At 41.7% G+C, this 17,504-nt stretch overlaps 1 protein-coding gene across 1 annotated transcript in view; it reads right to left on the minus strand.

The window, feature by feature from the left end:
• Window positions 1-382: 382 nt before the first annotated feature.
• enpp1 (ectonucleotide pyrophosphatase/phosphodiesterase 1) overlaps window positions 383-17,504 on the minus strand; it is a 56,222-nt gene continuing 39,100 nt past the window's right edge. Inside the window, exons 16-25 of the mRNA XM_084151467.1 lie at window positions 17,011-17,080; window positions 11,505-11,592; window positions 10,851-11,035; window positions 10,538-10,577; window positions 10,251-10,405; window positions 7,538-7,673; window positions 7,230-7,304; window positions 1,769-1,901; window positions 1,505-1,649; window positions 383-1,135 (exon numbers count right to left, since the gene is read on the minus strand). Of these exons, the coding sequence (XP_084007593.1) occupies window positions 983-1,135; window positions 1,505-1,649; window positions 1,769-1,901; window positions 7,230-7,304; window positions 7,538-7,673; window positions 10,251-10,405; window positions 10,538-10,577; window positions 10,851-11,035; window positions 11,505-11,592; window positions 17,011-17,080 (1,180 nt within the window). The 3' untranslated portion in view covers window positions 383-982. The remainder of the gene's footprint in view (window positions 1,136-1,504; window positions 1,650-1,768; window positions 1,902-7,229; window positions 7,305-7,537; window positions 7,674-10,250; window positions 10,406-10,537; window positions 10,578-10,850; window positions 11,036-11,504; window positions 11,593-17,010; window positions 17,081-17,504) is intronic.

Below are 17,504 nucleotides of genomic sequence, written 5' to 3' on the forward strand. Positions count from 1 at the left end.
GCTGTCATCAAGGCAAAGGGTGGCTATTTGAAGAATCTCAAATATAAAATATATTTTGATTTGTTTAACACTTTTTTCGTTACTACATGATTCCATATGTGTTATTTTATAGTTTTGATGTCTTCACTATTATTCTACAATGTAGAAAATAGTAAGAATAAAGAAAAACCCTTGAATGAGTAGGTGTTCTAAAACTTTTGACCGGTAGTGTATACTGTATACTTTATGTGTGTCTTTAGAGTCATGCTAATCTTGGTATTACTTTAAGTTCCTGTCATGACCCAAAGTATGCACATCTACATGCATACTGTACATGCGCATATACACATGCATTCACATACACAACATATGTACACACATACACCACATATGCATGCAATAGTCCTGTCAAGAATTTAATCCCAATTCCCCATATCAACTTCACAACCTTTCATTTACAGTGACAGAGTGATAAAGAAAACTCTATATATAAAAACAACATCGATATTAACAAAATAAAAATAATATAATCAAGTCAAACATACAATGACAACATTTGGCGAGCATGAGAATGTGTGTGGAATATTCTCGTTTTGGGCAGCCATGCCATTTCTTTCAGACAACTCACCAAATCACAGACATCGGAGTCAAAAACATTGGCGGTGTTTCAGGCCTTTACTAACGTTTCCATTCCAGAATGTTTGAGGTTTCCTGAGAATGTCCCAGCTATTATAAACACATTGTCATATAAATAGAATTCCTATGGCATGAAAATGTGTTTTCTAAGACTGTTTCCTCTCTTCTTTTGTTCCGTTCTCACTCTTTTCCCTCTCTTTCTGGGATGAAAGAGGGGTGTTTGGGGTTCAGCAGAGTGGTAGATGGATATACAGAGCTACAAGGCTACACATTTAGCCCTTGACTTTTATTTGGTAATAAGGCCTTATAGCGATTAAAAAAATAAATATATAGTACTAAAACCCGCCGGAGGTAACTTCATGGGATCTTAAAAAGTCTGTAAAAATGTCTTGAGCTGAAGCGTTTCGTCCACTGATATCCTGTTGTGGTAGAAGCTGAGTCCAGTCAGGAGCTCTACGTCTCGGACCCGGGCAACATGGAACTGGGCCCACTCCTGGACCCACTGGAAGTCCGAGCCATTCTAAGGAGACAATGAGAGGAAGGGAAAGGAGTCACTAACGATACAAACAGCAAAACTAGAGAGGATCTCATATGATCGCCAGACCTGGGTCAAATATACAATCAAATACTTTGAAATTCCTGAAAATATTTCAGGTGCAGTTGATTTAGCTTGGAATTTGCACTTTTGAGACTATTTAATTGGTTGCACTGTACAGGGCAACCTAAATGAAGTGCTGCTCAAGTATTTGAAAGTATTTGACATACAGCATCTATTTGACCCAGGTCTGATTATCTCAGCCATCCTTTGGTCTGTTGACATGTTACATTTCCTCAACAGGGTTTTCCTCAACAGGGTGGCTAGCCAGCCAGATAGAGTGGTGTGACTCACAGCGCAGGTCTCAGTGTGGTCAGGTCTATGGGGGAGGATGAAGGAGGTGGTCTCCAGGGGACCCTGGCAGTCAGCAGGGGAGAAGGATGAGTTCCCACAGCTGGTCATGATCACATAGAAGTGAGTGGGGATGGGAGCCTCGTCTCTGCAGGAGAGAAATATGGAAATATGTTCATGTTAATGTAATAGATACAACTGAAAATCATAAAAAAGCAAAAAAAACAGCAGCAACAACAACACTCATGGATGATAATGAACACTTACTGTGTGCTAACTGTAGGAGCATCAAAGTGTCCGTCGTAGTGCTGGTCAAAGATAGGTCCACTCATAACGTTAACCCCATTCAGCTGCTGGGAATATTTCACCAGGAGGACATCATGGAAGTACGTCCAAACATCTGCAAATATACGATCATATACTAAATGTCTTAGAGTAGGACTGCTGATCTAGAATCAGTTTTCCCTTTTAGATCATAATAAATGTGATTAAATGGACAGTTGGGGGACCTGATCCTAGATCAGCATTTCTACTATGTAGACTTCCACCATTTGCCACCAGAGGGCAGTGTCAGTAAAGTTATCCACAGAGCGCTATGTTATTGGATTAAAAAATAAATCAATTTGTGGGAAAGAAAATGAGTTGCATCATATCATATCATACTTCATAAACCACTTGTTATGATGGATTACTCTTTCTGTGTCCACGGGCATCAACAAAAGTGACAACACAACCATTTGCATCTCAGTTTCATCAATATGGACCACTATCCCATGACTGAGTGCCAAACAGTATCCTATTCCGGGACACAGCCCAGTGTTTAAAACTCTGTGGTATTATTCTTCATCAGAGTAGACATGACCCCAAGCAATATTAGCAACATCGTCTGTCTTGGAAAGTCAGGAACAGACCTTTAGCTGTACTACCTACACACTGACGGTCTATGAGTAATTATACCACAAGTTGTTATAGGAATGTTGCATAAGGAGTGCTCATGTATTCACGTCGACATTACGTGCCAAGTACAGAGTACAAAATGGAGTGGGATTTTGAACGTAACAATCTCCCCTTCTTTACAATAGCATTGCAAGCAATCACTTTTGTCGAGCCAGTTACACAGAATGGAAACTGAACAATAAAACACTAAAGAGAGCTTAGAGAGTCGGCTGGGTTTTTACCGTGACCACTGTCTGATAATACGGTAACTCCCTACTGCACTACTAGTGTACACTACTGTCGCCTAGGCAAAATGTTACAGAAAACCTATATCTACTGAATCAATGGCCCACTATGACATCATGCAGTGCGACACATCTCCTTCACATAGAGTTAATCAGGCTGTTGATTGTGGCCTGTGGAATGTTGTCCAACTCCTCTTCAATGGCTGTGCGAAGTTGCTGGATATTGTCAGGAACTGGAACACGCTGTCGTACACGCCAATCTAGAGCATCCCTGGTGAGTATGCAGGCCATCGAAGAACTGGGACATTTTCAGCTTCCAGGAATTGTGTACAGATCCTTGCGACATGGGGCTGTGTATTATCATGCTGAAACATGAGGTGATGATGGCGGATGAATGGCACGACAATGAGCCTCAGGATCTCATCACGGTATCTCTGTGCATTCAAATTGCCATCGATAAAATGCAATTGTGTTCGTTTTCCGTAGCTTATGCTACGGGGCACTCTGTTCACAACGTTGACCAGCAAACAGCTCGCCCACATGACGCCATACACACTGTCTGCCATCTGCCCGGTACAGTTGAAACCGGGATTCATCCGTGAAGAGCACACTTCTCCAGCGTGCCAGGGGCCATCAAAGGTGAGCATTTGCCCACTGAAGTCAGTTACGACGCCGAACTGCAGTCAGGTCAAGACCCTGGTGAGGACAACGAGCACGCAGATGAGCTTCCCTAAGATTGTTTCTGACATTTTGTGCAGAAATTCTACGGTTGTGCAAACCCACAGTTTCATCAGCTGTCCGGATGGCTGGACTCAGACAATCCCGCAGGTGAAGAAGCCGGATGTGTAGGTCCTGGGCTGGCGTGGTTACACGTGGTCTGCGGTTGTGAAACCGGTTGGATGTACTGCCAAATTCTCTAAAGCGGCTTACGGTAGAGAATTTAACATTAAAACAGCTCTGGTGGACATTTCTGCATGCCAATTGCTCGCTCCCTCAAAACTTGAGACATCTGTTGTGTGACAAAACTGCACATTTTAGAGTGGCCTTTTATTGTCCCCAGAACAAGGTGCACCTGTGCAATGATCATGTTGTTTAATCAGCTTCCTGATATGCCACAACTGTCAGGTGGCTTTATTATCTTTTATATATTTTTATAATTTATTTTTATCTTTGTATATTTAATTTTTTAATTTTTTATTTATTTATTTTTTCTTCGGGGGGATGGATCAGCTTAATATTGCAGATAGATTGTATCTTCTATCAATATAATTGTCTGCATCACTTCCAATCCCCCATGTTTTTTTTTTTTTTTATATATATATATATATTCCCCTTTATTACTTTTCAACCCCACCATCCTTTCCCTACTTGGAGTAAATTAGTGAACAACAACGCCCAGGCCTCTACTTCCGGTCTATACTTACTATCTACACCTTATGGACAGAGTTAATTTTACAATAATTCTATATCTATATATATATATATATATATATATATATATATATATATATATATATATATATATACACACACACACATATATATATATATATATACAGTGGGGGAAAAAAGTATTTAGTCAGCCACCAATTGTGCAAGTTCTCCCACTTAAAAAGATGAGAGAGGCCTGTAATTTTCATCATAGGTACACGTCAACTATGACAGACAAATTGAGAAAGAAAAATCCAGAAAATCACATTGTAGGATTTTTAATGAATTTATTTGCAAATTATGGTGGAAAATAAGTATTTGGTCACCTACAAACAAGCAAGATTTCTGGCTCTCACAGACCTGTAACTTCTTCTTTAAGAGGCACCTCTGTCCTCCACTCGTTACCTGTATTAATGGCACCTGTTTGAACTTGTTATCAGTATAAAAGACACCTGTCCACAACCTTAAACAGTCACACTCGAAACTCCACTATGGCCAAGACCAAAGAGCTGTCAAAGGACACCAGAAACATAATTGTAGACCTGCACCAGGCTGGGAAGACTGAATCTGCAATAGGTAAGCAGCTTGGTTTGAAGAAATCAACTGTGGGAGCAATTATTAGGAAATGGAAGACATACAAGACCACTGATAATCTCCCTCGATCTGGGGTTCCACGCAAGATCTCACCCCTTGGGGTCAAAATGATCACAAGAACGGTGAGCAAAAATCCCAGAACCACACGGGGGGACCTAGTGAATGACCTGCAGAGAGCTGGGACCAAAGTAACAAAGCCTACCATCAGTAACACACTATGCCGCCAGGGTCTCAAATCCTGCAGTGCAAGACGTGTCCCCCTGCTTAAGCCAGTACATGTCCAGGCCCGTCTGAAGTTTGCTAGAGTGCATTTGGATGATCCAGAAGAGGATTGGGAGAATGTCATATGGTCAGATGAAACCAAAATAGAACCTTTTGGTAAAAACTCAACTCGTCGTGTTTGGAGGACAAAGAATGCTGAGTTGCATCCAAAGAACACGATACCTACTGTGAAGCATGGTGGTGGAAACATCATGCTTTGGGGCTGTTTTTCTGCAAAGGGACCAGGACAACTGATCCATTTAAAGGAAAGAATGAATGGGGCCATGTATCGTGAGATTTTGAGTGAAAACCTCCTTCCATCAGTAAGGGCATTGAAGATGAAACGAGGCTGGGTCTTTCAGCATGACAATGATCCCAAACACACCGCCCGGGCAACGAAGGAGTGGCTTCGTAAGAAGCATTTCAAGGTCCTGGAGTGGCCTAGCCAGTCTCCAGATCTCAACCCCATAGAAAATCTTTGGAGGGAGTTGAAAGTCTGTGTTGCCCAGCGACAGCCCCAAAACATCACCGCTCTAGAGGAGATCTGCATGGAGGAATGGGCCAAAATACCAGCAACAGTGTGTGAAAACCTTGTGAAGACTTACAGAAAATGTTTGACCTGTGTCATTGCCAACAAAGGGTATATAAAAGTATTGAGAAACTTTTGTTATTGACCAAATACTTATTTTCCACCATAATTTGCAAATAAATTCATTAAAATTCCTACAATGTGATTTTCTGGATTTTATTTCCTTATTTTGTCTGTCATAGTTGACGTGTACCTATGATGAAAATTACAGGCCTCTCTCATCTTTTTAAGTGGGAGAACCTGCACAATTGGTGGCTGACTAAATACTTTTTTCCCCCACTGTATATATACATATTTATTTATTTTTTTGCTCCTGAACTTCTTCTACTCTCAACCTCTCCGATCATTTTCATGATGTCCATCCGGTTTGCTTCTAAATGCCATATCTTTCTAACTGTGCTCTTTCCCAAAAGCTCCCAACATACAACCTATATACTTATTATGGACACAGTATGCTTACATTATTAGCTATCTTTGTTATTATTTGTTGTTATTTGTTATTAGTCCCATCCTTCAACTCTATTCAATACCTCCCATCTATCTCTTAACACCATCCATATAGGATTTCTATTTGCCATATATATTTCAACCATACTGTGATGTTTTACAAAAGTTCTGAACATTTCTATTCTCATTGCTTCTACAGATTGTGAATTAAAAATAAACATTTTTGCTAAAAGTATTATTATATTATTGATTGATTGACTATGACTTTTCAGATCACCCAGTAATGCTATCTGCAAGGTTAGTTCCAGGTAAATATTGCAATCCTTTAGCCATTCCTGGACCTGTGTCCAAAAACAAGCTACAAATGGACAGAACCAAAACAAATGATCTAATGATTCTATCTCTTCACAGCAAAATCTGCAGAGCTGGGAAGATTGTATCCCCCATATAAATAACATTCTATTGGTAGCAAGAATTTTATATAATAATTTAAATTGAAAGATTCTAATGGCTTTATTATCTTGGCAAAGGATAAATGCTCATTAACAGGGATGTAAACACATTTGTGTACACAATTTGAGGGAAATAAGCTTTTTGTGTGTATGATACATTTCTGGGAGCTTTTATTTCAGCTCATGGAACATGGGATTAACACTTTACATGTTGCGTTTATATTTTTGATCAGTATAGTACAAACCCATTAGGCCAGTAAGAAATATATCTGACGCTAGGCCTACATTTACATTTTAGTCATTTAGCAGACGCTCTTATCCAGAGCGACTTACAGTTAGTGAGTGCATACATTATTTTTCATACTGGCCCCCCGTGGGAATCGAACCCACAACCCTGGCGTTGCAAACACCATGCTCTACCAACTGAGCTACATCCCTGCCGGCCATTCCCTCCCCTACCCTGGACGACGCTGGGCCAATTGTGCGCCGCCCCATGGGTCTCCCGGTCGCGGCCGGCAACGACAGAGCCTGGATTCGAACCAGGATCTTTAGTGGCACAGCTAGCACTGCGATGCAGTGCCTTAGACCACTGCGCTACTCGGGAGGCCTATACATACATCATGCAAAGACACGCTGTGTCCTAAGACCCTTCTGTAGAAAGTTATTTCCTGAAGCTGCCTCTCCATAAGAAATCACACATACCTTGTTTGAGCTATTATTGCACAGTACTGGAGACTTTTCTGTCTCTTTGCCAGCTAGCCTGACCCGCTCACCTTTAAAAGCAGGGTACATGGGTGCCATGTTGCTGGTGAGTAGTGACTCTGCCTCTGTTCCATTGGCACCCAGATCTGAAACATTAACATGAATTAATCACTTAAATAAACACACACACACACACACACTAAACACTTCAATTCATTTAAATCATCAACTGGTCTTCAAACATTTTATGAGATCTGTCCTGATTTAGTGTTAGAATCTGCTGCACCGCTGGCTATATGCATGTACAGTAATATGGTGTAGGTATTTAACAAAGGGTTTGGGGGGTGGTGATGGGGGTGTAACCTCCCCATGTACTCACTGGGTGGATGTAGCAGGCCGTAGGACAGCACAGGGTTGTCCCTGTATCTGACACAGTTCTGGCTGAAGAGCGGCGCCACACGGACGTCTGCACGGACACAGGCCTCTGCTACTGGACTCAGTGGCTGGACATTGTTCTGATAAGAGAGACGGGGACGAGAGAGAGACAGAGAGGGAGACAGAGAGGGAGACAGAGAGGGAGACAGAGAGAGAGGTTGTGTTACAGTGACTGGGCCAGTATAATGATTCCAGTTTTTTAGATTAGTTCTGTGAACCTAGTTTAATTCCTTATTGCAGGGTTGAGTCAATATATACATTAGGATAGTGTTTTTCCCCTTACCTCCTCCTTCGATAAAATAAAACCATGAATCATCTACTTTCCTTCCTCTTAATAGCTTTAGACAGAAAGTCATGGAATAAAAGGAGGATGTTGAGATTGAGTGAAAGCCAGGGATAGATAAAGGAAATATGTACTGTAGAGAGACATCCTGATTTACAGTGAGGTTTTCACCACATAATGACTAACACAAGAGGCTGTGAAAGCAGGCACGAGTTAGGAAGATCTACAGCCAGCTAGCAGGGCCTGGGCGGTAGCTCAGATATCAGCACTTCACACAGCTTTATAACCTCTTTCATGTCCTGCCAAAACACTAACTAGAGAAACCCTAACTAGAGAACTAACCAGAGAAACCCTAACTAGAGAACTAACCAGAGAAACCCTAACTAGAGAACTAACCAGAGAAACCCTAACTAACTAGAGAAACCCTAACCAGAGAAACCCTAACCAGAGAAACACTAGCTAGAGAACTAACCAGAGAAACACTAACTAGAGAAACCCTAACTAGAGAAACTAACCAGAGAAACCCTAACCAGAGAACATAACATGCAGCCAGTGCATCTCCAACACGACACACTATCTATCTTTAGTCATTAAAGAGAGCCAGAATGTAATGGTGGTTCAGAACTACGTTCGCGTGAGGGGTGACATTTCCTAAGATTCGGAAGACTTGCGTTAACTCCCCCGAGCTAATGCCTTGGCTTTAGCTCAGCAGGCTAACACATACAGTGGGGGAAAAAAGTATTTAGTCAGCCACCAATTGTGCAAGTTCTCCCACTTAAAAAGGTGAGAGAGGCCTGTAATTTTCATCATAGGTACACGTCAACTATGACAGACAAATTGAGGAAAAAAAATCCAGAAAATCACATTGTAGGATTTTTTATGAATTTATTTGCAAATTATGGTGGAAAATAAGTATTTGGTCACCTACAAACAAGCAAGATTTCTGGCTATCACAGACCTGTAACTTCTTCTTTAAGAGGCTCCTCTGTCCTCCACTCGTTACCTGTATTAATGGCACCTGTTTGAACTTGTTATCAGTATAAAAGACACCTGTCCACAACCTCAAACAGTCACACTCCAAACTCCACTATGGCCAAGACCAAAGAGCTGTCAAAGGACACCAGAAACAAAATTGTAGACCTGCACCAGGCTGGGAAGACTGAATCTGCAATAGGTAAGCAGCTTGGTTTGAAGAAATCAACTGTGGGAGCAATTATTAGGAAATGGAAGACATACAAGACCACTGATAATCTCCCTCGATCTGGGGCTCCACGCAAGATCTCACCCCGTGGGGTCAAAATGATCACAAGAACGGTGAGCAAAAATCCCAGAACCACACGGGGGGACCTAGTGAATGACCTGCAGAGAGCTGTGACCAAAGTAACAAAGCCTACCATCAGTAACACACTACGCCGCCAGGGACTCAAATCCTGCAGTGCAAGACGTGTCCCCCTGCTTAAGCCAGTACATGTCCAGGCCCGTCTGAAGTTTGCTAGAGTGCATTTGGATGATCCAGAAGAGGATTGGGAGAATGTCATATGGTCAGATGAAACCAAAATAGAACTTTTTGGTAAAAACTCAACTCGTCGTGTTTGGAGGACAAAGAATGCTGAGTTGCATCCAAAGAACACCATACCTACTGTGAAGCATGGGGGTGGAAACATCATGCTTTGGGGCAGTTTTTCTGCAAAGGGACCAGGACGACTGATCCGTGTAAAGGAAAGAATGAATGGGACAATGTATCGTGAGATTTTGAGTGAAAACCTCCTTCCATCAGCAAGGGCATTGAAGATGAAACGTGGCTGGGTCTTTCAGCATGACAATGATCCCAAACACACCGCCCGGGCAACGAAGGAGTGGCTTTGTAAGAAGCATTTCAAGGTCCTGGAGTGGCCTAGCCAGTCTCCAGATCTCAGCCCCATAGAAAAACTTTGGAGGGAGTTGAAAGTCCGTGTTGCCCAGCGACAGCCCCAAAACATCACTGCTCTAGAGGAGATCTGCATGGAGGAATGGGCCAAAATACCAGCAACAGTGTGTGAAAACCTTGTGAAGACTTACAGAAAACGTTTGACCTGTGTCATTGCCAACAAAGGGTATATAACAAAGTATTGAGAAACTTCTGTTATTGACCAAATACTTATTTTCCACCATAATTTGCAAATAAATTCCTAAAAAATCTTACAATGTGATTTTCAGGATTTTTTCCCCTCAATTTTTCTGTCATAGTTGACGTGTACCTATGATGAAAATTACAGGCCTCTCTCATCTTTTTAAGTGGGAGAACTTGCACAATTGGTGGCTGACTAAATACTTTTTTTCCCCACTGTACATGGGTATGAACCCTGGTCGTTCACACAAGCACAAAAAGACTCACCAGTGGGTAAATTGTGTAGGCGACCCATAAGGGCATGAGAGTATCTTTGCTGTAACCGTTGATGTAGTCGGCGTGGTGCAGGATGCAGAAGTCTGAATTCTCCTGGAGAACTCGAGGGATTCCATATGGTAGGTGAAGAGCCTTGGCTCCGGAATCTGAGGGAGGGGAGGGTGTGATCAAAAACAAAATCAATGACAAAATAGAGCCATGATAACGCTAACTGGAGTGTTTGGCAAAGCTTCTACTACTAAGCCATTACAAAGAGACCCCATGAAGTGTGTACTCACTGGAATTGTATTGGATGAGTTGCCGGTTCATCGTTTTCTCCTGAAACATATATTTTCAGCATGTTAGTGTGTCTGTCAACTTCTGTCCCTCTAATGAGTGCTTCTGGGTTATCAATCATAAAGTGAGGATAAATATTAGATTTCAATGAAGCACCTTTCAAACATTTTGAGGATTTAGAGCGTTATTATGGACAGGACAGAGCCTCTGTCTATCTCCCCTCCCCTCCCCTCCCCTCCCAGTCCTGCTCTCTGAGGATGGATGTGCGAGTTTGAGGATCCACCCCCCCTCCCTGATTATACCCCCTGGTCATACCGCTGCTTTGGTGCGGGTGCTGCAGCTGCAGCCCAGGTTGTCAGAGGGGGTGGGGCCACTGGCCCCACAGGTGGAGTTAGAGGAGAGCTCAGCGGGGTACACAGGGCGGTGGGGAGGGTTCTTCAGGAGGTGGTTCAGACTCCCATGGGTCCCGTTGTTAGGAGCAGGGGGAACGTCCATCAAATCTGACAGGCAGAGAGGGTGATAGAGAGAAAGAGAGAGACGGGGGGGAGAGAAACAAAGTGATATTAGAGAGTTGAAAAGGTATTTTCTCTAACTGACTATCTAGTGGGCTGACTGTACAGAATAGCTGTGTGACTATGGACTTTGTTTCCAGCGGTGGTGCTGTGGCCTGGTCAACCGGCACATCCTCTTTGAAACGTATCACAATGTCGAGAAATAGAGGAATGGTCTCAGAGTTCTGTATAAAAGTGGTTGAAATGATGCTATAATGAATGTAAAGCTGGCTGGAATAGTTTCACTTTAGAGAAGTAATACTTAGCCTGGGTACCAGTCTGTTTAGATATCATTCCACTCCTTTGGCATGACAAGAGAGCAGAAACAGACTGGCAGTCAGGCTAATCCTTTCTAGTTATGCAACAGGACATTGCCCCCTGTCCCCATGTTAAATGGTCCATTGACTAACAGGCTTACCACACAGGAGGTTGTAGACTTCAATGTTTTCAAAAGGTGCAACGTGGGTCTTGTATTTCAGCCCTGGTCCATAACCGATGAAAATGGTCTGAAATATACAAAAACTAAATTAATTCACTTTCACTGGAATAACTGAATAGATAGAGGAGACTATTCATAACCGTGGAGAAGACATGTTTAATGTGTATGGAGAGAAGAACAAAATAACCACAATTTCACCATCTCATTTAGTTCTAATTTCCCTCCACCTACGGAGGAGTCAAAACCACAAATAGACCTTGTGTAAACATCAAAATAGCTAAAGGTAAACTGTATGGGAGTTTAAGTACTTAAATTACTTGAAAAGCAATCAACATTTTGAAATAATCATAAGATGAGCCTTAAAGCGGCAATCAGCAGTAGAAACAATAAAAAGGGGGTCTTCCAGCCCTTGTTTACAGTGGCTTGCGAAAGTATTCACCCCCCTTGGCATTTTTCCTATTTTGTTGCCTTACAACCTGGAATTAAAATGGATTTTTTGGGGGTTTGTATCATTTGATTTACACAACATGCCTACCACTTTGAAGATGCAAAATATTTTTTATTGTGAAACAAACAAGAAATAAGACCAAAAAAAAAACTGAAAACTTGAGCGTGCATAACTATTCACCCCCCCAAAATCAATACTTTGTAGAGCCACCTTTTGCAGCAATTACAGCTGCAAGTCTCTTGGGGTATGTCTCTATAAGCTTGGAACATCTAGCCACTGGGATTTTTGTCCATTTGTTGTGGTGCCATATTCTTTCCATTTTTTAATAATGGATTTAATGGTGCCCCCCGTGGGATGTTCAAAGCTTTGGATATTTTTTTATAACCCAACCCTGATCTGTACTTCTCCACAACTTTGTCCCTGACCTGTTTGGAGAGCTCCTTGGTCATCATGGTGCCGCTTGCTTGGTGGTGCCCCTTGCTTAGTGGTGTTGCAGACTCTGGGGCCTTTCAGAACAGGTGTATATATACCGAGATCATGTGACACTTAAATAAAGTCAACCTGTGTGCAATCTAACTAATTATGTGACTTCTGAAGGTAATTGGTTGCATCAGATCTTATTTAGGGGCTTCATAGCAAAGGGGGTGAATACATATGCTCGCACCACTTTTGTTATTTATTTATTTGAATTTTTTGAAACAAGTTATTTTCTTTTATTTCACTTCACCAATTTGGACTATTTTGTCTATGTCCAATACATGAAATCCAAATAAAAATCCATTTAAATTACAGGTTGTAATGCAACAAAATAGGAAAAACGCTAAGAGGGATGAATACTTTTGCAAGGCACTGTATATCTCTGTGGCCGAGTTGAGTAAGGTAAGTAAGTATAGGTTAGCAGCAAGCTAGCTCAGGCCTTCCAGGAAACATTTATCCACTAGGGAAACGTGTGAGTGGGCCCCATGAGAGTTTAGTGCGTTCTCACAGCAGACAGACAAGTATGTGGTCGCACACACATGCACACACACACCTACTTACACACACACACACTGGGCCGGCTCCAGGCATAAGCGACATACAGTAGGGAAAAAAAGTTTTTAGTCAGCCACCAATTGTGCAAGTTCTCCCACTTAAAAATATGAGAGAGGCCTGTAATTTTCATCATAGGTACACGTCAACTATGACAGACAAATTGAGATTGTTTTTCTCCAGAAAATCACATTGTAGGATTTTTAATGAATTTATTTGCAAATTATGGTGGAAAATAAGTATTTGGTCACCTACAAACAAGCAAGATTTCTGGCTCTCACAGACCTGTAACTTCTTCTTTAAGAGGCTCCTCTGTCCTCCACTCGTTACATGTATTAATGGCACCTGTTTGAACTTGTTATCAGTATAAAAGACACTTGTCCACAACCTCAAACAGTCACACTCCAAACTCCACTATGGCCAAGACCAAGAAGCTGTCAAAGGACACCAGAAACAAAATTGTAGACCTGCACCAGGCTGGGAAGACTGAATCTGCAATAGGTAAGCAGCTTGGTTTGAAGAAATCAACTGTGGGAGCAATTATTAGGAAATGGAAGACATACAAGACCACTGATAATCTCCCTCGATCTGGGGCTCCACACCAGATCTCACCCCGTGGGGTCAAAATGATCACAAGAACGGTGAGCAAAAATACCAGAACCACACGGGGGGACCTAGTGAATGACCTGCAGAGAGCTGGGACCAAAGTAACAAAGCCTACCATCAGTAACACACTACGCCGCCAGGGACTCAAATCCTGCAGTGCCAGACGTGTCCCCCTGCTTAAGCCAGTACATGTCCAGGCCCGTCTGAAGTTTGCTAGAGTGCATTTGGATGATCCAGAAGAGGATTGGGAGAATGTCATATGGTCAGATGAAACCAAAATAGAACTTTTTGGTAAAAACTCAACTCGTTGTGTTTGGAGGACAAAGAATGCTGAGTTGCATCCAAAGAACACCATACCTACTGTGAAGCATGGGGGAGGAAACATCATGCTTTGGGGCTGTTTTTCTGCAAAGGGACCAGGACGACTGATCCGTGTAAAGGAAAGAATGAATGGGGCCATGTATCGTGAGATTTTGAGTGAAAACCTCCTTCCATCAGCAAGGGCATTGAAGATGAAACGTGGCTGGGTCTTTCAGCATGACAATGATCCCAAACACACCGCCCGGGCAACGAAGGAGTGGCTTCGTAAGAAGCATTTCAAGGTCCTGGAGTGGCCTAGCCAGTCTCCAGATCTCAACCCCATAGAAAATCTTTGGAGGGAGTTGAAAGTCTATGTTGCCCAGCGACAGCCCCAAAACATCACTGCTCTAGAGGAGATCTGCATGGAGGAATGGGCCAAAATACCAGCAACAGTGTGTGAAAACCTTGTGAAGACTTACAGAAAACGTTTGACCTGTGTCATTGCCAACAAAGGGTATATAACAAAGTATTGAGAAACTTTTGTTATTGACCAAATACTTATTTTCCACCATAATTTGCAAATAAATTCATAAAAAATCCTACAATGTGATTTTCTGGAGAAAAAAAATTCTCATTTTGTCTGTCATAGTTGACGTGTACCTATGATGAAAATTACAGGCCTCTCTCATCTTTTTAAGTGGGAGAACTTGCACAATTGGTGGCTGACTAAATACTTTTTTCCCCCACTGTAAGTGGTCGCTTAGGGCCCCCGGCTGCTGTGAGAACGAACTAAACTCTCATGGGGCCCACTTTATTTTTTTTGGAACTCAGTCAGGGTCTCAACTTATTATTGAGAGTTAGAATAGTAAAATACAATTTCATGCAATTTCAAAATTTGGTTGTGCATCAGCAGTTTTTCTCTTGTTATGTCAGTCACTCAATTAGCTGACAATTAGCCATGTACATTTTTTGATTGGTAGTTGGTCTGGTCAGCTATCTAAAGTTGTGTTAATCATGGCCGAATACCAGCCAGGCATGCAGCGCATGTGCCCAGGGGCCCAACCCAACCCTGATCTGTTCTTCTCCACAACTTTGTCCCTGACCTGTTTGGAGAGCTCCTTGGTCTTCATGGTGCCGCTTGCTTGGTTGTGCCCTTAGTTAACGGTGTTGCAGACTCTGGGGCCTTTCAGAACAGGTGTATATATACTGAGATCATGTGACAGACCATGTGACACTTAGATTGCATACAGGTGGACTTTACTTAACTAATTATGTGACTTCTGAAGGTAATTGGTTGCACCAGATCTTATTTAGGAGCTTCATAGCAAAGTGGGTGAATACATATGCACGCGCCACTTTTCCGTTATTTATTTTGTATACTTTTTTTAAACAAGTTATTTTTTCATTTCACTTCGCCAATTTCGACTATTTTGTGAATGTCCATTACATGAAATCCAAATAAAATCCATTTAAATTACAGGTTGTAATTCAACAAAATAGGACAAACGCCAAGGGGGATGAATACTTTTGCAAGGCACTGTAAGTAAAAAGCTGAGAGATGGGGCTGAAGAAATGTACACCTCTCAAATTCAGAGCTATGGATGCAAGGTCTAACCATCCATGATATCAAAAAAATAGTTTGAACCATGTTGAGGCTATATAGTGTTTGGTTACATTTACTTTGTTTACAAACATTGAAGTAAAACAAACGTATATTTTGGGTTCTTATGAGGTATGACAGTTAATGAGGCATTCATAACGTGTATTCTTCAAGAGTCAATGGGCACATATCATATCAAGTCCAAAAATGTATGTAGTAACTGCTGATTGCCCCTTTAAAACGTGGGTGCCTACTACATTAAATAGGTGATGTCGTTACTTGCTAGCTACGTCTGCTTTTCTTCCAGTCTGCAGCAAGACACACAGAATATATTTTCAGCAGACTTTCATTTGACTCATGCACCTGTTTTTTTTTAGGGAAGTGAGTAAAGTCGCAAAGATAATTATATCAACAACACATTCCAGGTGTGACCACGTCTAGAAAGATACACAGACCTATCATAAACATAAAGACTAACAGGGAGATGCCAAGGAGAAATCTAGTAAACTATAGTAAACATAGCCATGATAGAACACAACACAAATGGAAACAAAGCATACTGTTATAGGTGATGGTATTTCAGCAGGCTTATTTTGGGAGAGATTTTCTCAGGCCGGAAACATAGACAGACCGATCATAAAGACTAACACGGAGATGGGGAGAAATGTAGTAAAATCTAGTAAAAATAGTAAAAATGTCCATGGGAAAACAACACAACTCCGAATGGGAGGACATTGTACTGTTATAGGTGATGGTATTCCAGTGTTTTTTTGGGTGGAGAGACTTGCTAAGGCTCAGTCTGGGGGCAGCCAGACTAGACGGTCTGATATCTTCATAAAGCTCCTATGTTCTCTTGGAGTACATAACTTGATTTAACCTAAAGAATGTCAGGCATGATTTAACAAACTGGGGCTCCTCTGCAGTGGTCAGCTCCCAGATCTGTTTGGGTCATTTGGCCTGACAATGGCCATACAGATGTAGGATCTTAATTTTAGCCAGTTTGCTACAGCAGGAAAATAATCCTGCAGCAACAGGAAATGTGCATTATAATTAATTGACTTTTTTGTAGGGGTCGATACATTTTTCGACAAATCAAGTCTGAAATTTCAAAGTGAAAATTACAAACTTTAGAAGCCATTTAAAAAACTAAAATACACTACACGTTTGCATATCCTGCTTTGCAGGAAAATTCTCAGCAACAAAATATCCTACATCTGAGATGGCAAGATGGCACAATCAGATCTGGGACTCAGGCTACCTCTCTGTAGTGCTTCCATCATAGAACTTAATCACGTCCAAATATAAAACTAGTGAGTTGTGCTGTGTAGCTAAACTCCATGTGATTCAAGTGTAATCTAGCTATTAGCATTAGGTGTTCTTTAGTTTGAGACAGTATGTTAGGATGGGCTTCCCTGGGTGTGTACATGACCAAGTGTCCATACTGTAATGTCACACAGAGTATCAGCTGACGTACAGCATCATCCCTCTCACCCTTCCCTGACCTGCATGTTTTTGAAGACGTTATCCGAGCCGTGGAATCCACCAGTGCAGTACTTGACTTCGTTAGGTTGTCTCTGGACGAACAGAGATGAAAAAACATTATTCCATTCCTAGAAAGGACATCACACCTCCACACTCCACACACACTCAAATTGAGGGGTTATCAATTGGACAGCTGTACAAACCAACCCAACTAAATGAGCGCTCACATTCTCAGCTGTGGCAACCATATCAACAAGAAACAGCTTTCAGCACCCATTTCAGACATCCGTAAAAAATGCCCAAACATGGGCAAAACAAAATGTCTGTTGGTACACTGCCAGTCCAAAGTTTGGACACACCTACTCATTCAAGGGTTTTTCTTTATTTTTACTATTTTCTACATTGTAGAATAATAGTGAAGACATCAAAACTATGAAATAACACATGGAATCATGTAGTAACCAAAAAAGTGTTAAACATATTCAAATAGCCACCCTTTGCCTTGATGACAGCT

The sequence above is a fragment of the Coregonus lavaretus genome (genome assembly GCF_964263955.1).
Source record: "Coregonus lavaretus genome assembly, chromosome: 33".
NCBI classification, from domain to species: Eukaryota; Metazoa; Chordata; class Actinopteri; order Salmoniformes; family Salmonidae; genus Coregonus; species Coregonus lavaretus.